The following is a 26,635-nucleotide window of genomic DNA, read 5'->3' as shown; positions in this document are numbered from 1 at the left end:
GGGGTGTGGCTGTAGGTCTGACGTCATCGATCAAGTCTCCCTATAAAAGGGATCACTCGATCGATGCAGCCGCCACAGTGAAGCACGGGGAAGCCGTGTTTACATACGGCTCTCCCCGTTCTTCAGCTCCGGGGAGCGATCGCGAGGGGGCGGCTAGAAACGAATAGCCACGCCCTCGTCCCGGATCGCTCCTGAAGCCACGGGAACCGCCGCATGTACCGGGGGGGGGGGGGGGGGGGGTCCCGATCGGACCCCCGACCCACGTCTAGGCAGGGACGTACAGGTACGCCAATGTGCCTGTCCGTGCCATTCTGCCGACGTATATGTACATGCGGCGGTCCGGAAGTGGTTAATCGACAACTAATCAATTATGAAAATAATCGTTAGTTGCAGCCCTATATATGTATGCTGCGACTCCATCCAATTCCCACGTTTACCAACCAGGGCCCTCTTCATTTTCATCACATACAGAGCTCCACAGACACTTATTTACTGAGCAGGTGTAAATTAATTAGCGTATACAAAACAAAAGCTCGTCAAACCACTCAAACGGGCAATTAGGGCAGCACATCGACAAATTAGAGGAAACAGGTCATTAGAGTGCTAAGGGAGCGGCCATCGCTGACCTCATTGTTAAAAATGCTAATTGGCTGGCTGTCATGCTGACCATGACTCCATGCTGACGCCGATATCATTGATGAAAGTAACAGACTCAACAAGTATGCAGATTGAGCAAGTCACGAGGCTGCATCTGTATGCTTGTTCTAGGTTAGGCTTAGGGCCCTTTCAGACGTGCGGACCGTGGGGCAGATTCATCAAGAGACACGACGGCGGATCTCCTGATCCGCCGTCGTATCTGTGAGAGCCGACGGTCGGATCTGTGAGATCCCACGGTCGGATCTATGCGACTGATTCATAGAATCAGATTCCGCATAGATCTCCCTTAGATCCGACTGGTGTAAGTGACTTACACCAGTCGAATCTTAGGCTGTAATCTCCCGCCGGCCGCTAGGTGTCGTCGCTTTTTTTTTTTTACACGTCGCATATGCAAATGAGGAGAACCGCCGATTCACGTCCGTACGCCCGCCCGTCGCTCTTTTTCCATGTCGTTTGCATTCGGCTTTTTCCGGCGGATAGCTACCCCTGCTAATATGAGGGGTAGTTAATGTTAAGTATGGCCGACGTTCCCGCACCGAGTTTTAAATTTGTTACGTCGTTTGCGTAAGTACGTCGGGAATACGGATGGCCGTAAGTAACCTAGCCGCCGAAAACAATGACGTCCTAGCGACGTCATTTGGAGCATGCGCACTGGGCTTTTTCGCCGGCGGCGCATGCGCAGTTAAATCGGCGCGGGAACGCGCCTGATTTAAATTGTACACTCCCCCTAGCCGCGGAATTTGCATTCCGCCGGGGGGAGTTAGGATCCGACGGTGCAATTTGCGAGGCAAGTGCTTTATGAATCATGCACTAGCCTCGCTAAATTGCACCGGCGGATCGTAAAACAGGTAGATCTGGCGGATCTAAAGATCCGCTGATCTACATGAATTTGGCCCAATATGTCTGCTTTTTCATCCATCCGTTTGCGGATGAAAAAGGGACATACATTGGTCCCTATGTGATTGCGGGTGTCAGCGGATAAACATCCGCTGACACCCGTATTTGTCCGCCTCCGCAAAGATCCGATTTTGCAGACGGAAGAATGTCATATTTTTTCTTCCGTCTGGCGGATCGGATGAACACGGACACACGGTCCATGTTCATCCGATCCCCCCATAGGGGAGAGCGGAGAAAAGACAGGGCGGTCCCTGCACAGTGTGCGGGGACCGCCCTGTCAGCCGCCGGCTCAGCGGGGATATACAGAGCGATCCCCGCTGAGGTGACGGACACACGGAGGCGGATCATTACTGATCCGCCCCGTGTGAAAGGGCCCTTAATGTACACGGGACGTTGTAAAACCTCTCCTGAACCATTTAACTTGACAGATAGTAAATTATGATTTTGCTAGTAAATTTACATACAACACACAAAACATATACAATATATATATATATATATAAAATCATTTTTTTTTCTCCTAGACACACTAGAGAATAAAAGTTATGAACAAAGCGCGGTGACGTACAACACGTACGACGGCACTCTGAAGGGGAAGTTCTATTCGCCTTTGGGCTGCTTTTAGCTGATTCCGTGTTAGTAAAAGACGATTCGCGCTTTTCTGTCTGTTACAGCGTGATGAATGTGCTTACTCCATTATGAACGGTAGTTTTACCAGAACGAGCGCTCCCGTCTCATAACTTGCTTCTGGGCATGCGCGGGTTTAAAACGTCGTTTTAGCCCACACACAATCATTTTTTACAACCTGAAAAACGACATTAAAAAAATGCAGCATGTTCGAAAAAAAAATTTTTGTCGTTTTTCAGAAGCCGAAAAACGATGTGAAGCCCACACACGATGATTTGAAATGACGTTTTTAAAAATGTCATTTTTTTTCATGCCGAAAAACGACCTTGTGTACGCGTCATCAAAATGAACATGTCATGTTGGGTTATAGACAGACATTCCAGCGACATTCCAAAAATGTTCTCATGAAGCTTTCAGGATTTTAGGCGAGTTGTCTGCAGACTCAGAGAAAATAAAGTCATGCCACACTTCAGAAGACAAGAAGAGACCAGATGAGAATAGCACTGGGCTTATTTTATGAAGTATCTTCATGTCCAAAGCAACCAGATTCTAAAAGTAGAAGAAGGAGGATAGAGAGAGTCACCAGCACCCCAATAAAGGCCCACACATTTATTGGTGAGGTGTAGATAGTGCCAGGGTTTCGAAGGGTCCCTTCCTCAAGGTGGTATAGTGACATTCGACTTGAGGAAGAGACCCTGCAAAGTGCTGAAACACCGGTCATCCTGCAAGGTCCGGAAACCGTGAAAATTGTCACTATGTCGCCTTAAAGCGGAGGTCCACCCGAAATTTCTTTATTAAAAGCTAGCAGCTACAAATACTGCAGCTGCTAACTTTTTTAATAAAATGGACACTTACCTGTCCAGCGCGCCTGCGATATCGGCAGCCAAGGCTGAGAAATCGCTTGCCTCTCCGCTGCACCCACCTCCATCCTCAGTGAGGGAATCAGGAAGTGAAGCGTTGCAGCTTCACTGCCCGGTTCCCTACTGCGCATGCGCGAGCGGCGCGGCCCGTCCCGACTGGTTCCCGCTGTCTCCTGGGACCAGTGTGTTTGCCAGAAGACAGCGGGGGGGGGGGGGGGGGTGACGCAAAGGGGCGCGACTCCGCGGGAGTCTTTTCCCAGAAGTGGGTGCAAATACCTGTATTATACCCCCCCCCTGAAAAGTGCCAAAATGCCTCTAAACACAGCTTCTGAATGCATATTTTTGGGTTCCAGAAAAAGCCTCTAAACTCAACTGCCTAGAAACTACTATAAACGACTCTGTGTACATGTACTGATAAGATAACAGAGGAGAGTTCAGGAGCAGTTGAAAAAAAAACATCCGTTTACCAGCAGTATATACATGAGGCCTTAAAAATCTAAAAATGTATGGGTGCAAATGTGCGATTTTAGACAAGGTTAGCAAATCACAACCTAGGCCCAGATTCACAAAGGACTTACGACGGCGTAACTCCACGTACGCCATCGTAAGTCCGAATGTGCGCCGTCGTGTCTATGCGCCTGGTTCTTAGAATCAGTTACACATGAATTTTGCCTAGATACGAGCAGCGCAAGTCTCCTACGCCGTCGTATCTTGGGGTGCATATTTACGCTGGCCGCTAGGGGCGCTTCCGTATATTTCTGCTTCGAATATGCAAATGAGCTAGATACGCCGATTCACAAATGTACGTGCGCCCGGCGTATCAAGATACGTTGTTTACGTAAGGCGTCTGACCGGCGTAAAGTTACCCCTCATAAAGCAGGGGTAAGTCATGTTAGGTATGGACGTCGGAAACGTCCGAACAGCGTCGTATTTAACGTCGTTTGCGCAAGTCGTCCGTGAATGGGGCTGGGCGCAGGCTACGTTCACGTCGACTAAGCATTGAGCGGGCGTAATTTACTTTGAAAATTCGACGTGATACTGAGCATGCGTGCGCATGCGCCATTCGTTAAGCGCGTCATCTACGTGGGGTCACGAATCATTTACATACAACACGCCCCCTAAAAGCCTAGTTTGAATTAGGCGGGCTTACGCCGGCCCATTTACACTACGCCGCCGTAACTTAGAGCGCAAGTTCTTTCTGAATACGGGACCTGCCGCTCTAAGTTACGGCGGCGTAGTGTATCTGAGATACGCTACGCCCGCCTAAAGATAGGCGCTTCTTTGTGAATCTGGCCCCAGGAGTCTATATAAAGAAAATGTAAACATAGAACTTCTATTACATAACAATGTCAGGGAATTGTTTTATCGTATGCATATCCAAGTCCTGATGAATAGGAAATCTCTATTTATGTTCTTTTGTGGCCCTTTCTTTTAGATTTCCTTTTTGTACTCCATTTATACACCAACATTATTTAAAAAAAAAAAAAAAAAATCTGGAAGCTGATTGAATTCTACATTGTTTGCTTTGGGAGTCCTCTGTAAAGTACAGAAGTTGAGGCAACTATTATTTGGATGTGGACAATCCTTTTAAAATTCGATTCATTTGGTTTAATCAAGTTAAAATGAACTGGTCTTTAAAGGAACCCGGGGGGCGGCCATCTTCATTTTTCTTGCACCGTTTGATAACTTATCTGGCCCACATCTATGCAGAACAGTAACAGCCCCAGGGCTTCCACCTCCTAAAAACAGGTCAGCAATTGCATCTCCCGTATGACTAGAACATTTGACACCTCACTATCCTGCCAGACTGGAATTGTTTTCAGCTCCACACTGGAGAGAATTCACTACAACATCAAAAGAAGTCAAATTGTCCAGTCTGTAGACGTTCCGAGGACGGAACACAGGAAGTGGTGGTGCAGGCCACATGTTTCAAATCACACTGTATATCCCCTTCTTGGTGCCTTACAGGAAGAGCTGTTCCAGATAACGCTTACATACATGTGTTCTTATTCCTAGAACTGAAACCTGAACTTAGTGGAAGGAAAAAAAAAAAAAGTTTAGGAAGTGTAAAGAAACTGCATGGGAGCCATGGTTAAGTAATAATATACATGACAGTAATGAGAGCCAGCTTGAGGAGGAGAAGGAGCGAGCGTGCACAAGAGAGGAGGAGAAGGAGCGAGCGTGCACAAGAGAGGAGGAGAAGGAGCGAGCGTGCACAAGAGAGGAGGAGAAGGAGCGAGCGTGCACAAGAGAGGAGGAGAAGGAGCGAGCGTGCACAAGAGAGGAGGAGAAGGAGCGAGCGTGCACAAGAGAGGAGGAGAAGGAGCGAGCGTGCACAAGAGAGGAGGAGAAGGAGCGAGCGTGCACAAGAGAGGAGGAGAAGGAGCGAGCGAGCACAAGAGAAGGAGGGAGCGAGCGAGCACAAGAGAAGGAGGGAGCGGGCGAGCGAGCAAGCACAAGAGAGAAAAAGTCTTGCATTATTTTCACAGATGAAGCGCAACTTTTGCGATTGGAGGAGGGGAGATTGTGACTTTCATCCGCACCTCCTCCCCTTTACAGAAGCTTTGCCTTCTGTGAAATAAAATACAAGGCTTTCTCCGAGTAGAGAAGTGTACCAAGTGCGCAACCCCCTGTGATATCTGTACTGCAGCCAGAACTACAAGTCTCAGCTGACAGAAGACTGAAGGTTGAATAAAAGATTTAATTTAACAAAAGTTGCCGCAGCCAGAGATTGGGCACAACTCTTCATTTAGAGGTAAAAAAATTAATAAAAAATTGTGTGTGCAAATGTACAAAAGAAAAAATGTGCCCATACTTCAGCTTTGTGTCCCTTAGTATGCCCAGGCATTGTGCAGCAAGAGCAAAGAGAATAATTAGCTAGGCATAACGCAAACTTGCTTGATTTACTTGGATAAATTAAGGTGTTAAATAGATTGTTATTCTTTACAGCAGACATTTGATGATGGAACCTGGCCGATATAAGATTTAATCCTTCACGCCTGCGGTCCATAACCCAATATCAACAAATTAGCTCTAAAATAAAAAAGAAGTGCTGAAAGGCCTGGACATTTCCCAAATTCATAGGGTGCAGAATGGTCGTCACATCTTACATACAGAGCAAGAGATTCTCACCAACCAATGCTCGGACGGTGGAATGCGCTCATTGTGTAATCCGATCGCTGTGTACCAATACCTGAGGCATTGAACTAATTTATCAGACACATTGAAGACAGCAACTGGAATGTGGCCTGAGCAACGAATTCCACCCAGAGTTTAGAATAGATACAGCCTCCGGCACCAATGTGCTCTAGACAGAGCATGCACACGTGACATGCCCCACCTTCCTGCACCCCCTGAACCAATATCAACCATTACAGCAAAGTAGGAACTCAAAGGCTAAGTTCACCTTTTGAATACAATAGGCTATGACGTCAAAGGGCCTTAGGAGGGAGGAGGGGGGGGGGGGGGTACACTGCAAAATGTTGCTTAGTTGAAGTGCCATACCTGTAGGCCAGAGGTCTCCAGAGTTTCTAAACAAAGGGCCAGTTTACGGTCCTTCAGACTTTACGGAGGCCGAACTGTGGCCATTGGAAGAGAAAGTCCCAGCAACAGTGGGAGTAAACAATGCCCCAATTTTGGTCTCAGTGAGGAATTGTGGCCCATCGTTGGTGTCATTGGGTGGAAAGATTAACGCCCCATTGTTGGTATCACTGGGAATAATTGTGCCCAATCATTGGGGGCAGGGGGACTGTGCCTCATTGTTGGGGGTCAAAGGATGAAATATTGCCACAAGAAAGGATAGAAAGCAAGCAATGGGCTGCATCCAGCCCGGGGCCGCAGTTTGGAGACCACTGTTGTAGGCCATACAATGCCAAAGCCTGTCCAAAGAAGCTCCCACTGTAGATGGGCCCCATCCTGCCTAAAACACTAAAGCCTTATACACCCGATCGGATTTTCCAACAACAAACGTGTGATGGCAGTGTTTTGTCGGAAAATCCGACCGTTTGTACGCTCCATTGGACAATTGTTGTCGGAATTTCCGACAACAAATGTTGGATAGCATGCTCCCAAATTTTCCGACAACAAATGTGTGCCGTCGGATTATTTTACCAAAAATAGGTAGAAGAATACGTATCGGCCTAAACTGAGGAAAAATATTTTTTTTTATATATATTTTTGGGGGATATTTATTATAGCAAAAAGTAAAAAAAATATTGCATTTTTTTCAAAATTGTCGCTCTATTTTTGTTTATAGCACAAAAAATAAAAACCACAGAGGTGATCAAATACCACCAAAAGAAAGCTCCATTTGTGGGAAAAAAAGGATGCCAGTTTTGTTTGGGAGCCACGTCGCACGACCGCGCAATTGTCAGTTAAAGCGACGCAGTGCTGAATCGCAAAAAGGGGCAAGGTCCTTTAGCTGCATTTTGGTCCGGGTCTTAGGCTCCATTCACACCTCCGCGACAAGATACGCCACGTACGTGGCGTATTTTGCCACGAGTGTGTAACTTTTGTTTTTTAACAAAGCCTTCCCATTGCTTTGTATGGCCGAACGCCAATGCCGCCTGAAAAAAAGGGTCCGGGACTTTTTTTCAGGCGGCAGGCGTACGGCGTCTATGAGATGTGAACCATCTCATAGACATCAATGGGAATTCTCCCCTCCAGCGGCACGAGCGGCCGGCGTTTTGTCGCGGAGGTGTGAATGGGGCCTTAAGTGGTTAAGACGGCTCTCATCCACTTTAATGGAATTTCTCATGTCGGGCGACACCAGTCGGATCCCAGGTCGCTGTAGTGTGAACAAGCACCAAGTATCTACCAAAGTATAAAAACACAACAAATAAAGCTAAAAAAAACTTCCATGACTTGTTGCAATCTCCAGAAGCACAGTACTTTTAGCAGAAGCCAAGACAAATACAAGACTTTGCTGTAGCAAAACACTCCTGCAGAGCTATTAATGGCAAAGGAATTTGAAGTATTCCACAGAAGAGTGCAGGTAGGGTTAAACCTGAGCGATGAATGCGTAGAAAACGCCCAGTTTATAAGCTACAAAGTAAGAGTCATTAACTGCTTCATTGCAGAAAAGGTAGAAAGGAAACTACAAGACCCAGCATGCCGCTCCACCGCCAGACAATCCAATTCCGTTCAAGTTAAGCTACCTCGAAATTATGTAAAAGTGCCTGTGAGGGGTATTCTAATTATCCTAAAGTAGCCTAACATTTATAAAAGCAGGGAGAGTATGGAGTCGCCTAGTACTAAGTGCCCCCACTACTCTGCTGACCCTAGATTACAGTAATTGAGAAGATCAGGGATCAATGTGCAAGGCATGTGAAATCTAAATGTTTGTCCAACCAACAAAATGGCTACCTCCACTGTATTCACCCAAAGTGATTGTTGTTCCTCTGCTATCAGCATGAATCACTTCTGACACCAAGAGAAAAATGGTGGCTGATTGACACCCTCAGCTGTAGCTGTGTGCAAGGGGGGTGTGTCTCTTCCCTCCAATCAGCTCTCAGAGCTCTCCTCACAGAGCTCTGCAAAGTGTAACTTCAGCATTCCGCCTCCTTTTTTTCCCCCTGACAGCTCAGACAAGCTTTACAATTCTGGACTTTGAACTGGTGTAGAGAAGAGAAGACTACAGATACAACTTATGTAGGAGGATTTGTTTCAGCTCTGTGTATCACCCGAGGCCAGTCACTTCACTGGGTATACGAAATGCTGCATACAGACGATCGGACATTCCGACAACAAAACCGTGGATTTTTTCCCGATGGATGTTGGCTCAAACTTGTCTTGCATACACACGGGCACTCAAATGTCGTCGGAAATTCCAAACGTCAAGAATGCGGTCACGTACGACGGCACTAGAAAAGGGAAGTTCAATACCAGTCGTGTTAGTAGAAGTTTAGTGAGAGACGATTTGCGTTTTTCAGCCTCATGCTTTTTAGTCCGTTACAATTTGAAAACCAGCTCTCAAATTTTTGTTGTTGTCGGGAATTTCGACAACAAATGTCCGATGGGACCTACACACACACACACACACACACACACACACACACACACACACACACACACACACACACACACACACACACACACACACACTTCGGAATTTCCGACAACAAGCTCACATCGAACATTTGTTGTCGGAAATTCCGAGCGCGTGTACACGGCATAAGTGTTTACACAACCACTGGAAACAGAAGCAATGTTCCCCTTAAGGCCCCATTCACCCCTTAGTATTTTGTAGCGCAAAGTTCCAAATAGCTCAACATCGAAAACCCTATGTATTTCAATGGGAACTGTTGACATACAGAACGAGCGCTCAGATGCCTGCCGCTCCAAAAAGATACATTGGCTTCTTTTTAGGAAGGTTTGGGAATTTTTGGCAATGGACTTCAATTGGAATACCCAACAACGTGCGAGTCAAGCGTTTTCTAGTGTTTTTTTCAAATGTACACTATATTACCAAAAGTATTGGGACACTTGCCTTTACAGCCACAATCTTTAATGGTGTCTTAGTCCACAGATTTCAATATTGAGTTGGCCCACCCTTTGCAGCTATAACAGCTTCAACTCTTCTGGGAAGGCCGTCCACAAGGTTTAGGAGTGTGTCTAAGGGAAGGTTTGACCATCCTTCCAGAAGCGTATTAGTGAGGTTGGGCAATGATGTGGACGAGAAGGCCTGGCTCACAGTTTCCGCTCCAATTCATCCCAAAGGTGTTCTATCGGGTTGAGGTCAGGACTTTGTGCAAACCAGTCAAGTTCCTCCACCCCAAATTTGCTCATCCATGTCTTTATGGACCTTGCTTTGTTCACTGGTCCAAATAATTTGGTGGAGGGGGGGGGGATTATGGTGTGGGGATGTTTTACAGGGGTTGGGCTTGGCCCCTTAGTTCCAGTGAAGGGAACTCTAAAGGCATCAGCATACCAAGACATTTTAATGCGCCCAACTTTGTGTCAATAGCTTGGGGATGGCCCCTTCCTGTTCCAACATGACTGTGCACCAGCAATAGTGGTAACTTAGCCTTATGGTCCATACACACGATCCGAAAAATTGTACGAAAACTGTCGTCCGAGGAAGAATCATACGATAATCGGATCGTTAGTACAGAGCTTTCGAGAGCCAATCCTGACAATTCTTTCGATATTATTAGATCGGACAAGCACGAAAATGTTTCTCGTACGATACCAGATCGTACGATTTTTGTTTAGTCAGTATAGTGGTCATCTGAAAATACAAATACATTATAACACATGCCATCACTTCCGACTTTTTATTCTGTCGTACAAAAATTTGTGACTTTAGTAACCTATAAAATTTAAACTTGCGACTATTAAGCGAAAAACGGACGATCTGATTATAAACATCTCTTACCTGCACAGGCAGGTTATTTTTGTAAAGGTGAACCATCCTTTTAAAGTTTTTAGCATTTGCCCAAAGTCTTTTGATCACTGGTGACCAATCACAGATCACACACAGTAGTAAACAATGATGTCATGAATGGGTTGCATTCATGACTCTTGTTTATTGGCGATGTGATTGCAAAGCGATTACGTGGTAGCTGGGGCGCTCAGAGCGGCTTGATACCGAACACCGCAACTTTAAAATTGACAATGATCATCAATACAAACATGTACTGGGATGAATCTCCCCAATAGGGACTCCTAAAGCAATAGTAAAAACTTGACAGAGGGTCCAACCCCGTTGTCCACTCTCTCCAAAACTTAAAAAAAAAAAAAAAAAACATTTTGCCTAGAAACACACAAAACAAATCTGACAGATCAAGGAAGTCATGACATAAACCAACCCACTCAAATTCCTCTGAGGCTAAGCCAAATAAGTTAAAACCATGGAAACATTAACCGTTCAAATGCAGAAAGAGAAACTTTCCATATACTGCTAAACAACCAGCTCAGGCTACAACCATCTGCTTAAAGTGTACATAAAAGATTCCCATCTTTGTTTTTGTTTTTTTTTCCCCCTTGTACATTTCATGCACTGCCATTGAAGTCTATGGGGCCAAAGACATGTTGACGCAGCAGAAAAGCATCTTTAACCACTTCATTACTGGGCACTTAAACCCCCTTCCTGCCCAGACCCAATTTTCAGCTTTCAGCGCTGACGCATTTTGAATGACAATTGCGCGGTCATACAACACGGTACCCAAATTATATTTTTATCATTTTGTTCCCACAAATAGAGCTTTCTTTTTGTGGTATTTGATCATCTCTGCGATTTTTATTTTTTGCGCTATAAACAAAAGACAGAACATTTTGAAAAAAAAAACACAATATTTTTTACTTTTTGTTATAATAATATCCCAATTTTTTATTTATTTTTTTAACTATTTTTTTCCTCAGTTTAGGCCGATACGTATTCTTCTACATATTTTTGTTGAAAATAAATCGCAATAAGCGTATATTGATTGGTTTGCGCAAAAGTTATAGCGTCTACAAAATGGGGGATAGATTTATGATTTTTTTTTTTTACTAGTAATGGCGGCGATCTGCGATTTTTTGGTCAGGCCTGCAATATTGCGGCGGACATATCGGACACTTTTGACACAATTTTGGGACAATTCACATAGCGATTAGTGCTATACAAATGCAGTGATTACTGTATAAATATGACTGGCAGGGAAGGGGTTAACACTAGGGGGTTAGGAAGGGGTTAAATGTATTCCCTGGGTGTGTTCTAACTGTGTGTGGAGGGGACTGACTGGGGGAGGTGACCGATGCTGTGTCCCTATGTACAAGGGACACAGCATCGGTCTCCTCTCTCCCTGACAGGACGTTTACACACAGAGTTCCACGTCCCTGCTGTCACCGCCGATCGCGGGTACCTGGAGGACATTGCGGCCGCCAGGCACGCGCATCGGCATCTCAGCGATGCGCCGGGCACAGTGTTTCCCCGCTGCGCGCCCCCAGCGGAGCGCACAGGGAATGCACATGAAAGGACGTCCACCCGGCAGTTGAGAGCCGCGCTGCGGACGTCTTTCATCTACAGCGCGAGTCTCAAGTGGTTAAAGGGGTTGTAAAGGTTAGTTTTTTATTTTCTAAATAGGTTCCTATAAGCTAGTGCATTGTTGGTTCACTTACCTTTTCCTTCGATTTCCGGTCTAAATGTTTTTTTTCCCTTTGTCTGAATTTCTCACTTCCTGTTCCTCCTCAGTAAACTTTCCCCCATCATCTGGCTGGGGGTAAGTCAGCCAGAACAGCTTACTGAGGAGGAACAGGAAGTCAGAAATTCAGACAAAGAAAAAAAAAACATTTAGAAGGGAAATCAAAGGAAAACCCACCTTACAACCTTTAATATTTTTCCCCAACACACGGCAGCGCAGCACTCAGGTGTGAACAGAACCTAAAGCAAACAATAGCAAACCTCGTGTTGTGCATTGAGCAAAGTACATTATATCGCACACGTGTGAACAGGGCCTTGACGGGGGGGGGGGGGGGGGGGGGAAATGCGGTTACCTTTTCTTCAATGTAAACCTTTCTGCCACTCTCGTCCATGTGCAAGAATAGCCGAGACAACTTGCCTTGGCACTTTTGCCAATAGGGTGGCAATGCGGTTTTTTAATGCAATCCATGGAGCGGCACCTTTGTCACCAATCTGTGCACGCTATGAACTCAAACTACCATCCGATTAACAGAGCTATCAGGATACATGCAAATCAACAGCATGAAACATTTATTCAAAAAGTTAATGCGGAACTACACTGCATCTGAGCACCACAAACCAAAACCAAAGCTTTTTAACTCATTTTAAAATAGTCAGAGCAACCCCCAACGCTTTATTCTGCTGAAAAATCATTTTGAAGGGCTGATGATTTATGTAGCCATTACTTTCTGGAAGCCATCTGTCCTTAGATCAGGCATGCATGTGAGAGGGTGTGCTTAGCTGAGAAAACCTCTCCTGCAGACTCCTGAGATGTACGACATTATTTGCCTAGGTCTGGAAACCAGGAAGTAACTAAAGAATTGTAATCGGTTTAATCACTTGCCACCCGCTAACAGTACATATATTGCTAGCAAGCGGAACAGCCAGGCAGGGTGATGTACTGGTACGCCGGCCGTAAAATGCACATTTGCGCGTCTCCCTGGGTAGGGTCGCAGGGCAATCCAATGACCGCTGTGCCCGGTGGACACAGCAGATCACAGCGCTCGGTACAGCATCTAGCGATCACATGATTACAGTCATTAAAGTGAACTTCAAGTCAAATGGTGTTTTTTCTTCATTTATGGATAGAGTAAGAAAGGGTCAGAACCCAGTTGGCGAGGGCTGACAGGAATCTTGCCCAACAATGACACAGCAATAGAAACTTTAAAAAGGATAGTTATCCTTTACAAAAACCCTGCCTATGCAGGTAAGGGAAGTTTGTAGATTAAAACAAACTATGAAGTTCTGACTAAAGATGAATAATACCCTTGCTATAGGTGTGGGCCATTTACATACCTTATGAAGCCTGACTTGAATACTCCCAGGATGTTGCCAAGTGAGGCCTAGTCATCACTGCTCACCTCCACCATCACAGGAGTGATCTCTCCGATTCAACCCCCCTCACATACGCTCTCTCTCCTCTGATGCAGGAGCTCTGAGCTCAGCATTTGAGAGCTCACTTCTGTGATGGTGGAGGTGAGCAGTGACGACTAGGCCTCACTTAGCAATGTCCTGGGAGTATTCCAGTCAGGTATGTAAAAATGGCCTACACCTACAACTATAGCAAGGGCATTATTTAACTTACAGAGCTGCACAGTTTGTTTTTATCTACAGATGCCCCTTATCTGCATAGGCAGTTTTTTGGTAAAGGTGAACCATCCCCTTTAACCACTTGTCACCCATGTGGCTCTCGTTCTGGGTGGACGTCATATGATGGCTTCCCAGAACGACCGCTCTCACGCACCCCCAGAGGCACACAGTGTGGCGATCGCGGCTCTTTAACCACGTGATCGGCTGTGTCCAATACCAGTCAGTCACATGTAAACACAGAGATGCCGGTAATCGGCACTCCTCGTCTCACACCGACAGTGTGAGGAGAGACGATTAGTGGCATCTCCTCTCAGGGGACATCTAGGTATGTTATCAGTGCCCTGATTACAATTAAGTGCCCACAAGTGCCAGCAATCAGTGGCCATTAGCGATGCCAGTCAGTGCTGGCTATCAGTGCTGCCCATCACTGCCACCTATCAGCGCCCATCAGTGCCGAAGAAAAATTACCTACCGTATTTATCGGCGTATACCGCGCACTTTTTTGCCCTGGGGCAAAATCGTGGGTGCGCGATAAACGCCGATACACGCTTTCCCGCGCCGAGTTTGAATACTGCGCCAACATATACCGAGCGCAGTACACTCGTGTATATTCGGGCAGTCTCGGCCCCTCTCGCCTCCAGGACGTCAGCGCGAGAGTAGCCGAGCCTGCCTGACTATACACGAGTGTACTGCGCTCGGTATATGTCGGCGCAGTATTCAAACTCGGGGCGGGAAAGCGGGAAACGAGCGGGGAGGACGCCACAGAAGGACGACGGACCCGACTAAGAGGACACCCAAAGCCGCAGACAGACGCCGGACCCAACAAGGCCGCCGATGGACGCCGCGCAAGACACCAAAACTGTAAGTACACAAATCTTTTTTCCACAGGAATTCCGGGTCCACTTTAGGGGTGCGCGCTATACGCAGGAGCGCACTATACCCCAATAAATACGGTATTTACAAAATGTACTGACAGAAAGAACATTTTTTCCCCAAATTTTTGGTCATTGATTAAATACCACCAAAAGAAAGCTTTATTTGTGTGAAGAAAATGATAACAATTTCACATGGTTACAGTGTAGCATGACTGTGCAATTGTCAAAGTGTGACAGCGCTGAAAGCTGAAAAATGGCCTGGGCAGGAAGGGGTGCAAGTGTATTGAGGTTGTTAAAGCTGAACTCCAGATTTTATAGCATATTTAAAATGGCTCAGTTTGGATCAACAAAAGTATGTAAATTCCATACCTTTGGAACAGCTATAAAATGTAGAGAATGCAAGTGTTCTCTGACTGGACGAGGTGGAGATCGTGACTTTACTGCGCCGTTTCAGAGAATGTCTTGCCAAGAGACCCAGAAGGCAGTGAAGATCACCACACAATGGAAGTTTGTATGTGCCATACCTATGGGACCACGGTGAAGGCAGAGAATGACTGTAGTAGTCGGACCTACAACAGTGATGGATGCTGTCCTCTAGATTTTGTGCAGAGCGCTTGTCCAGCTGCACAAAAGCAATCACTGTAGCAACGCCGCCGACTACTACAGCGATTCTCTGCTCCCTCAGGTATGGTACATACACACTTATATTGTACAATGATCACCACCATCTTCTGGGTCCCTCAGCACAGGCACCAAGCTGGATCAATGCAACTATGCAATAAAATCCAGACCTTCAGCTTTAAGGGCCCATTCACATTTGAGCGCTCCATTCCAGAGCGTGAATATACACACACACACACACACACACACACACACACACATTAGGGTATGCCTTAGACCCCTTTCACACTGAGGCGCTTTGCAGACGCTATAACGCTAAAAATAGCACCTGCAAGCGCCGTGAAAGAGCCACTCCTCACACTCCAGTGTGAAAGCCCTCACTATTCTCTATAGAGATAGTTTACTTCTCCACTCCAAAACGCCTGAAGCTCAAAACAAATTCTGGAGCTTCTTTTTAGTCAGATTACAGGCGTTTTTCTTTTTTTTTACATTGGTGACCATTGGCCCTATACAAAATCGTGGTAAAAACGTGCGACTTTCTGCCTGAAAATGATACGCTCAAGTGTGAATGCAGCCTTATGCCGCGTACACGCGACCGTTTTTCGGGTTGTAAAAAATGACTTTTTTTTTTTTAATGTCATTAAAAACGATCGTGTGTGGGCTCCAGAGCATTTTTCACAATGTAAACATGCTCTAATTTTTCACTACGTTTTTAACGTTGTCGTTTTTAACGTCATAAAAATGGTCGTGTGTGGGCTTTAACGATGTGAAAAAAACGTGCATGCTCAAAAGCAAGTTAGGAGACGGGAGCGCTCGTTATGGTAAAACTAGCGTTCGTAATGGAGTAAGCACATTCATCACGCTGTAAGGCCTCGTACACACGATAGGTTAACCTGAGGACAACGGTCTGAAGGACCATTTTCATCGGTCCAAACCGATCGTGTGTAGGCCCCATAGGTTATTTAACCTTATTTAAAAAAAAATGGCAACTTGCTTTAAAATTTAACCGATGGATTGCTAACCGATAGGTCAAAACCGATCGTTAGTACGCACAACCATCGGTTAAAAATCCATGCATGCTCAGAAGTCCACGCATGCTTGGAAGCATTGAACTTCGTTTTTTTCAGCACGTCATTGTGTTTTATGTCACCGCGTTCTGACACGATCGTTTTTTTAACTGATGGTGTGTAGGCACGACGGACCATCAGTCAGCTTCATAGGTTAACCTAGGACAACAGTCCCTCAGACCGTTGTCCTCTGGTTAACCTATCGTATGTACAAGGCCTAACAGACTGAAAAGCGCGAATCGTCTTTTACTAACACGAAATCAGAAAAAGCAGCCCCAAGGGTGGCGCCATCCGAATGCAAGTTCCCCCTTTATAGTGCTGTCGTATGTGTTGTACGTCACCGCGCTTTGCTAGAGCATTTTTTTGTTCACGATCGTGTGTAGGCAAGGCCGTTTTAACGATCGGGTTCAAAAATAAAGAATAAAACATTAAAAACGTAATTTTTTACAACCCAAAAAACGGTCGTGTGTACGCGGCATTAGGGTTTTGTACAAAGCCATGGATTATGTCAGCACACAGTAATAGCAAATAACTAACACAGGGCCGCTAAATGGATCAAATCATAGGTTTAAAAAGGTATTCACAGATGAGGAGTATAGTACAAAAGACGTTTAAATAAGTCTTAAGCTGATAAAACAAGGAGGACCATAGCAAGAAATGAACAACAACGGGAGGCATCAATAAATATAGACAGCGCAGGTCACAGAGTGACAAGAGGCATTTCAATTGGTCAGATTTCTTATCGTTCTTTAGAGAAAATGGCCATAGCAACAAGATTCTTTCCTTTTCATACTGCACTGGAAGAAAAAGGTAAAAGCTGGTTGCCATGGGCAACATAGACAGACAACTGTTTCCTTGGGATGTTTGATAAATGAGGCCTAGCTTATGTGAGCCAACAGGAGGACATGAGGTAAATGGGAGCACAAGCTTAATCTCTCCATTACAAGGCTAATTAAGACCTCATTCACACGCGGCATATCAATGCGTAACCTGTGTGAGGGCCACGTTTACATGCAGGAGTTTTTCAAGCACTTTAGCGCTAAAATAGCGCCTGAAAATGCCTCATCTGCAGTCCCAGTGTGAAAGCCCAAGTGCTTTTACACTGGGGTGCTGCGCTGGCAGGACTTTAGAAAAAGTCCCGCAAGCACCGCTCCTCCTTATTGAAATAAATGGGCACTGCTGCACAGGCGATATTAACCCATTCCTCGGTCGCTAGCGGGGGTTAAAAGCGCACCGCTAGCAGCCGAAAAGCGCTAGCAGCGCTTTACCACCAACGCAGCCGCAATGTGAAAGGGCTCGTAGGAGCAGCGACTGTATTCGTGCAGCTGCTGCCTCCCAAATTACATCAATAGGACTCCGCACAGGTTTTTCTGTATGTCCGCCTGCAGAATCTCTGTGTAGGTAAACACAGCTCTCACACGGGGTATGTATTGATGCACCCCATGTGAACATGGCCCCGTTTACAAGGTCTCTCACACGTCAGTCATCGCACAACATGAAGAATCCCATTATTGTCTATAGGGCCCATTCACACCCATGCAATGCCCTTTCGTGTGCAATTTGGACTTCTATGAGAGTGCACAAAAGACACATACAAAAAGCATCACAGGCTCATTCACCCAACCATGGGCTAGGCTCACACCTGTGCTTCTGGATTGTTTTTTTCTGCGTTTTTGTATATGTGTGTGGTTTATTTTTACGCTTCGATGCATTTTTAACATCTTTTCAATGCTTTTTTGGGCTTATTCACACAGGCACAGAGCCCGTACAGTAACACAGTTACTCACTTTTACAAAAAGATAAGCACATATGTGCAGACAGCCTATATATCAGCTTTACGGACTCAACCGAGTTCGACAGAACGCAGGGACAGGAGCATGGTCCTGGATGAACAGGCCCTGCCTACCTGTTAAAATGGACTGTGAAGGTGATTGTGTACAGCTAGTGCATATACATTCCCTTATATAGGCTCTCCTCACATAGCTGTAGGATAGTTGAAAAAGCTTTAAAAATGCATCAAAACATAAAAAACACTAAGAAAATGCAGAAGCAAGTGTGAACCTAGGCCAAGGTTGGGTGCATGCAATGGCAGTTTTCACGTCAGCGATTGTGTCACTAATAATCGCTAGACATTTTAGCGATTAATCTCTACTAGTAGTACAATGCCTCAAATTTGGGCGACTGATTGCTTCTACGCTCAAGTCTGGTGTACGCATAGAAATGACTACTTGGGTGATCACAGGCAATAAAGAGCATAGCAAAAAATGCTGGCGTGATCCCTGAGGTGCTGTATCAGGGAACAGAGAAGCAAACTGATTGAGAGTGGGAAAAGTAAGCGAATTTATTGGTGAATCCTATCGATCGCCTTTCTTTTCCTCCAACAAACAGAGGTGTCTGCAACACGTCTACCTGGTCCCCTGCATAGGCCAAGCACTATGTTTACAGACCCAGTGACAGCCATACCTGTCCTTAAATCTGACTGGCCTCTAGCATCTATGATGGCCCTTGGCCAGGGATACCCAAGACAACTACGAGAAACTTCTGCCTAGCTTGCATGGCCACAGAAGTAGCATAACTTTATGGAACCATTTGCCATCTAAAGCCAAAACCTTTTCCTTCAGTTTTGGAAAGGGTTAGAACTCCGACTATCTTTTAGTACCTGTCTGCGTCTTTGTCCTGGTGACCAATTTTTGAGCTTTACCAGGGAACAGCAATAGAGGGAAAATGGTCCAATAGGAACATTTGTTATGGAGATACGAGATCTCCTCATGCTTCCTGTTAAGTCTATAAGACAGGAACTTAAAGTGGAGGTTCACCCAAAAACACAATTTTTAACATTAGATTGAGGCTCATTTTGTCAAGGGGAATCGGGTGTTTTTGTTTTTTTAAATCGAAGCAGTACTTACCGTTTTAGAGAGCGATCTTCTCCGCTGCTTCCGGGTATGGGCTGCGGGACTGGGCGTTCCTATTTGATTGACAGGCTTCCGACGGTCGCATACATCGCGTCACGATTTTCCGAAAGTAGCCGAACGTCGGTGTGCAGGCGCCGTATAGAGCCGCACTGACGTTCGGCTTCTTTCGGCTACTCGTGACACGATGTATGCGACTGTCGGAAGCCTGTCAATCAAATAGGAATGCCCAGTCCCGAAGGCCATACCCGGAAGCGGCGGAGAATATCTCTCTCTAAAACGGTAAGTACAGCTTCGATTTAAAAAAAAAACACCCGATTCCCCTAGACAAAATGAGTCTCAATCTAATGTTAAAAATTGTTTTTTGGGTGAACTCCCGCTTTAAGAGAAATCTCCCCAATAGAGCAAACGACAAAAAAAAAAAAAATAACTCCTTGTAATGGGGCTTGGCTTGATATTGGCTAGGGTGCCAGGAAAAAAAATATTTACAGTACTTACCTTATCCCTTGCTCCAGCAGGTTCCTCTTTCAATGCAACTGGTCCCCCGAAGTCTCTTCTCTTCAGTGCGGCGGTCACAGATGTGACACCATCATATACAATACAAGACCAAAGCAATGCATTGCAAGCAAGGCTGCCAAAGGAGTGCCCACAATCCAGAGGTGAACGTCGGCTGCCAGGGGAACAAAGGTAGGTAAACGTGATTTTGAATGGTACCCTGGGCAAAAAAAAAAAAAAGCATTTAACCCTTGCAATACAGGGAAGCCCGACCACAAGGGTATTTTTTCATATAACTGGAGATCACCTTTAACCAATTCCTACTCTGTCCAAATTTAATAAGAAAAAGTTAGATATTTAGAAGTTCTCTAAGGCGTTAAATACACATTAACAACATGTTCTGACATGTACTCAGCATTAAATAAGGATTCATTTTCTGAGAAACAGAGGAAGCCATTGGGAAGAATGACGCCATTCATCCTAAAACTACGCAAAAAAGAATGCAATCAGCCATTCAGCACCCTGCAAGGCTCATATGTATTCTATACAGCACTCCTAAATACTTGGCATGCTTCAGGAATATGCATTGAGCTCCCTTTTAATTATTTTACATTTACCAGTACAGTGAGCTGTAAGTTCACCTTTTCACAAAAAAAGAAACGTTGAAGTAACACCCTACTGCAGTGGTTGTCAACTTATGAGATAAAGGGGGCCCGACATCACCAAAGGGGCGCACATAATGATAAATATATATCATGCTTATGGGGACTGTCAGAAACTGCAGACCTAATAGAGGAAATGAGGGTCAGAGAGTGTGGGCATGCTACAATTTTCGGCTGGGGATATCCTGCAGAAGACACTATAAAACTGAGATGTTACATGAGGCTGGTAGAGATCAATGCTTTCCACTAAAGGCTGCCGAGGTTTACCAAAAGGCCGCAGGTTGGGCAACAGGGCACGACGCCCTCCCCACTGCACTTAACTCTGTTGGTGATAAGCTGTCACTACCCACGCAGCAGTTCGGGCATTTGAAAGCCCCACTCTTTTTCCCTTGGGGCTTTCAGGACAGATCAGAGCAATTCTGATTGGTCAAAGTGGTCACATGCCAGCACTGGCACCAGCTGCATGGGCAGTGACAGCTAAACACCTATGGAAGTAAAGCAGGGACCAGGGTAGGGGGTGTAGTGTGTTAGCTCACATTTTCATTATTTAAGGAAATTTTAAAGGTATACTCTAAAAGGGGTTTCCACTTTTTTTTTTTTTTTGTTTGTTTTAGATTATAATTCTCAAGGGGTTTTTAAGTGGACCCCTTATAGTGTTATATAGCAGCATGGGGGGGGGGGGGGGTTGTCTCAGTTGTAACACCCAGTATTAGTTTCGCAAATCTAGTACTAAAATTACTAAACGATTAGGGTTAGCAGTAGCACTTGATAGCCTACTCTCAACAATTTACCCCAGAACCAACCTTAAATAAAAATTGTCTGCCTATGGAGTAAGCCAGCCATTAGGGTTTCTCCAAAAGTTGGTGGGGGTTCCTTAAGTGGAGGCCGATTGACCTCCCAGGTAATGGTGGATGCATAATTCTGAGGTCAACAACGCTTGGCAGTGCCAGCACCATGACCCATTTGGTCTTTTTGGTTGTCCATAAAGGATGCGTTCTTCCCAGTTTACCCCCCCCCCCCCCCCCCCCCCCATTAATGGTTTTAGGCAGGGGTTCCTTATTATCCGAAAAGCATGTTATGGGTTCCACTGGGCGAAAATGGTTGATAATAGTATGCAGAAAGAATACCCCCTTACAGTGGTAGTCAGTCAGTGGCAAGAATACCCCCTTTACAGCGGTAGTCAGTCAGTGGCAAGAATACCCCCTTTACAGTGGTAGTCAGTCAGTGGCAAGAATACCCCCTTTACAGCGGTAGTCAGTCAGTGGCAAGAATACCCCCTTACAGCGGTGGTCAGTGGCAAGAATACCCCCTTACAGCGGTGGTCAGCGGCAAGAATACCCCCTTTACAGCGGTAGTCAGTCAGTGGCAAGAATACCCCCTTACAGCGGTAGTCAGTCAGTGGCAAGAATACCCCCTTTACAGTGGTAGTCAGTCAGTGGCAAGAATACCCCCTTTACAGCGGTAGTCAGTCAGTGGCAAGAATACCCCCTTTACAGCGGTGGTCAGTCAGTGGCAAGAATACCCCCTTTACAGCGGTAGTCAGTCAGTGGCAAGAATACCCCCTTACAGCGGTAGTCAGTCAGTGGCAAGAATACCCCCTTTACAGTGGTAGTCAGTCAGTGGCAAGAATACCCCCTTTACAGCGGTAGTCAGTCAGTGGCAAGAATACCCCCTTTACAGCGGTGGTCAGTCAGTGGCAAGAATACCCCCTTTACAGCGGTAGTCAGTCAGTGGCAAGAATACCCCCTTTACAGCGGTGGTCAGTCAGTGGCAAGAATACCCCCTTTACAGCGGTAGTCAGTCAGTGGCATGAATACCCCCTTTACAGCGGTAGTCAGTCAGTGGCAAGAATACCCCCTTTACAGCGGTAGTCAGTCAGTGGCATGAATACCCCCTTTACAGCGGTAGTCAGTCAGTAGCAAGAATACCCCCTTACAGCGGTGGTCAGTGGCAAGAATACCCTCTTACAGCGGTGGTCAGTGGCAAGAATACCCCCTTACAGCGGTGGTCAGTGGCAAGAATACCCCCTTATAGCGGTGGTCGTGGCAAGAATACCCCCTTACAGTGGTGGTCAGTGGCAAGAATACCCCCTTACAGCGGTGGTCAGTGGCAAGAATGCTCCTTACAGTAGAGGTCAGTGGGAAGAATGCCTCTTACCATGGTAGTCAGTGTAAAGAATGTTTCTTACCGTGGTGGTTAGTGAAAATAATTCCTGCCCACCTTGATGGTCAGAATACAACCCTTATAGACCTCTAAAATGATCATTGGTCTTGTGTTGTTGGCTCTGCCAATTGAAGTTGGCCCTGGAACTAGGAAGGCACCATCAGATAGGAGGAGGTCAATCAGCCACAAATCAAGGTACCACTAGAAACCTCTAGAGGAACCGTGGTTAAGAATGGCTGAGCTATGGCATGCCATGTGTTGCTTACTCCAGAGGGAGATCTCGGCTCCATCCGTCAAGCAATCATATGCGACTCCTAGAGATTTAATCATCAATTTTCACAACTGAGCTAAACTTTCCCACGTAGCTCTGCCCTAACAACGTCAGCAAGTGGCTAAATCCCTCCGTGGCAAAGGCGTAAATCTTGGGTTCAGGTGACCATACACAACCTGCTTAAAGCAAAACGTAATCAATTCTGACGCTGGTCTGCGACAATCAGGCCACGTAAAGCTAAGACACATCGGAAGAACCCAATGTCGCACGCCAAGTCTTCCATCAAGAGGAGAATGGTGTAGTGCCTTTTTATCTGGCGAATCCCACCATCTCAGGAACGCAGACAGATGGCTCTACCACCTTACCATCTACAGTAGGTGGGCGATCGTCCTGGTCTATGGTTAGAGGCTTGAATGGTTGTTAGCGCTGGTTTTAGGACAGGCGCAGAGACACACAGATAGGGGCACACAAGTGGAAGGAGGTTCAGCTTCCAGGCGTAAAACGAAGGCTTCACTTCTGAATGGTCCACCTTAGTACACTTACCGGTTCAGCACCCAAGGTGGCGTCAAGGAACGCAGCAATGAGCGCCCCCCTTTTGAACCCTGTGTGTACAGGGCCTGATCAGAAGAGGAGAGACCCTTTTAAGCAGGCGCAAAGTGAAGACAAGTTCATAATAGGGTGTAAAAAGTTTTAGGAGGTGGAATGATGGAAATAATAGGCAGTGTGAGTGCAGGACATGAACCTAAAGGGACCAGGAGCTGGGACAGGGGGGGAACAGATCGTCCGGGCAGGGCAGGGAGGGGATCAGATCGGTCCCAGCAGGGCAGAGGGGGGGGGGATCAGATCGGTCCCGGCAGGGGGGGGGGGGGGCAGATCGGTCCCAGCAGGGCGGGGGGGGGGGGGGTCAGATCGGTCCCAGCAGGGCAGGGGGGGGGGAATCAGATCGGTCCCGGCAGGGGGGGGGGGGAAATCAGATCGGTCCCAGCAGGGCAGGGGGGGGGGTCAGATCGGTCCCAGCAGGGCAGGGGGGGGGGGATCAGATCGGTCCCAGCAGGGCAGGGGGGGATCAGATCGGTCCCAGTAGGACAGGGGGGGATCAGATCGGTCCCAGTAGGACAGGGGGGGGGATCAGATCGGTCCCAGTAGGACAGGGGGGGGGATCAGATCGGTCCCAGTAGGACAGGGGGGGGGGGATCAGATCGGTCCCAGCAGGACAGGGACTACAGGAACACTGAGGCTGGAGAAGTTTACTGGAACTTACAAAGTTCTGGAAGAGATCAGGGTGGAGAAGACCTCGCACCAAGAACAGTCCCAGGTGTCACCCTCCCCCGCCCGACACCCCAAATTCCCGGGTACACTTACCTCCCCACCGTCTGGTTGGCCAGCTGCCGCATGCGATTGAACTGCTTCTTCATGGTGACGGCCGGAGGATCCGATCACTAATAATCCATAAAGAGCCGGGAGAGCCCGGGGAGGAGGCCGACACACTACGCACAGAGCCCGGGGCTCCGGAGTGGGAGAGAGCCGACACCTCCCAGCCACACACACAGCCCGGCCCTCCCTGTGGGCTTCACTCTGAGCAGCACTCCTCCTTCTTCCCAGGATCCACTCCTCCTTCCTGCCCGGCTACACTCCCTCCTATAAACTTATTATTGCTGGACCCAAGAGCTGACACTCACTCCTCCTTCTTCCCAGGATCCACTCCTCCTTCCTGCCCGGCTACACTCCCTCCTATAAACTTATTATTGCTGGACCCAAGAGCTGACACTCACTCCTCCTTCCCAGGATCCACTCCTCCTTCCTGCCCGGCTACACTCCCCTCCTATAAATTTCTCATCCCTGGACCCAAGAGCTGACACTCACTCCTCCTTCCCAGGATCCACTCCTCCTTCCTGCCCGGCTACACTCCCTCCTATAAACTTCTCATTGCTGGACCCAAGAGCTGACACTCACTCCTCCTTCCCAGTATCCACTCCTCCTTCCTGCCCGGCTACACTCCCTCCTATAAACTTCTCATCACTGGACCCAAGAGCTGACACTCACTCCTCCTTCCCAGGATCCACTCCTCCTTCCTGCCCGGCTACACTCCCTCCTATAAACTTATTATTGCTGGACCCAAGAGCTGACACTCACTCCTCCTTCCCAGGATCCACTCCTCCTTCCTGCCCGGCTACACTCCCCTCCTATAAATTTCTCATCCCTGGACCCAAGAGCTGACACTCACTCCTCCTTCCCAGGATCCACTCCTCCTTCCTGCCCGGCTACACTCCCTCCTATAAACTTCTCATCGCTGGACCCAAGAGCTGACACTCACTCCTCCTTCCCAGGATCCACTCCTCCTTCCTGCCCGGCTACACTCCCTCCTATAAACTTCTCATCACTGGACCCAAGAGCTGACACTCACTCCTCCTTCCCAGGATCCACTCCTCCTTCCTGCCCGGCTACACTCCCTCCTATAAATTTCTCATCCCTGGACCCAAGAGCTGACACTCACTCCTCCTTCCCAGGATCCACTCCTCCTTCCTGCCTGGCTACACTCCCCTTCCCTCCTATAAACTTATCATTGCTGGACCCAAGAGCTGACACTCACTCCTCCTTCCCAGGATCCACTCCTCCTTCCTGCCCGGCTACACTCCCTCCTATAAACTTCTCATCACTGGACCCAAGAGCTGACACTCACTCCTCCTTCCCAGGATCCACTCCTCCTTCCTGCCCGGCTACACTCCCTCCTATAAACTTCTCATCGCTGGACCCAAGAGCTGACACTCACTCCTCCTTCCCAGGATCCACTCCTCCTTCCTGCCCGGCTACACTCCCTCCTATAAACTTCTCATCACTGGACCCAAGAGCTGACACTCACTCCTCCTTCCCAGGATCCACTCCTCCTTCCTGCCGGGCTACACTCCCCTCTTATAAACGCATTATTGCTGGACCCAAGAGCTGACACTCACACCTTCCCAGGATCCACTCCTTCCTGCCCTATTCCTCTCCTATAAACTTCTCATCGCTGGACCCAAGAGCTGACACTCATTCCTCAGGATCCACTCCTCTTTCCTGCCCTCCTATAAACCTATTATTGCTGGACCTAAGAACTGACACTCACTCCTCCTTCCTGCCCAGCTACACCCCCTCCTATAAACTTCTCATCACTGGACCCAAGAGCTGACACTCACTCCTGTTCTTCCCAGGATCCACTCCTCCTTCCTGCCCGGCTACACTACCCTCCTATAAACTTCTCATTGCTGGACACAAGAGCTGGCACTCACTTCTCCTTCCTGCCCGGCTCCACTTCCTCCTATAAACCTCTCATCGCTGGACCCAAGAGCTCACATTCACATCTTCTTCTTGCCCAGGTGTACTTACACTCTTGCACACTTCTCCAACAAAGTTCATGTCTAATCACTGGACCCAAGAGCTGAAACTTGCTCCTCTTTTTGCCAATTTCCCATTCTGGGAGCAGTCCCACTAAACCTAACTTTACCAATCATTGGACCCAAGAGCTGACACTCTCTCCTCTTTCTGCTAATTTCCCATTCCAAGAGCAGTCCCCCTAACCTCACTTTACCAACCAATAGCTGATGCTTACTGCTTCACCATCTCTGAGTGCACACTTGTTTTTTCCCTTCTTGGCATGCACACTGTTCAGAGTTATTAGCCTCCATGTAAACTTTGCTCTAATGATAGCTGGACTTGGAAGCTGACACTCACTCTCCGTCTGTCCCAGAAGTCACACTTCTTATACAAAGTTCAGTTCTGATTGCTGAGCCCAGGACCTGACAAT

General features: G+C 47.1%; 1 protein-coding gene across 4 annotated transcripts in view; it reads right to left on the bottom strand.

The window, feature by feature from the left end:
• Positions 1 to 24,492, bottom strand: part of ARHGAP17 (Rho GTPase activating protein 17) — a 157,609-nt gene extending 133,117 nt beyond the window's left edge. For 3 of the 4 annotated variants that reach the window (XM_040356517.1, XM_040356516.1, XM_040356518.1), the window contains exon 1: positions 24,217 to 24,492. In XM_040356517.1, coding sequence (XP_040212451.1) covers positions 24,217 to 24,269 — 53 coding nt within the window. In that variant the 5' untranslated portion in view covers positions 24,270 to 24,492. The remainder of the gene's footprint in view (positions 1 to 24,216) is intronic. The other variant, XM_040356515.1, reaches the window with a different exon arrangement.
• Positions 24,493 to 26,635: the final 2,143 nt, after the last annotated feature.

Source organism: Rana temporaria, chromosome 6 (genome assembly GCF_905171775.1).
Source record: "Rana temporaria chromosome 6, aRanTem1.1, whole genome shotgun sequence".
Lineage (NCBI taxonomy): Eukaryota > Metazoa > Chordata > Amphibia > Anura > Ranidae > Rana > Rana temporaria.
The sequence above is the reverse complement of the archived record's forward strand: the minus strand, read 5'-3'. Positions and strand labels throughout refer to the sequence as shown.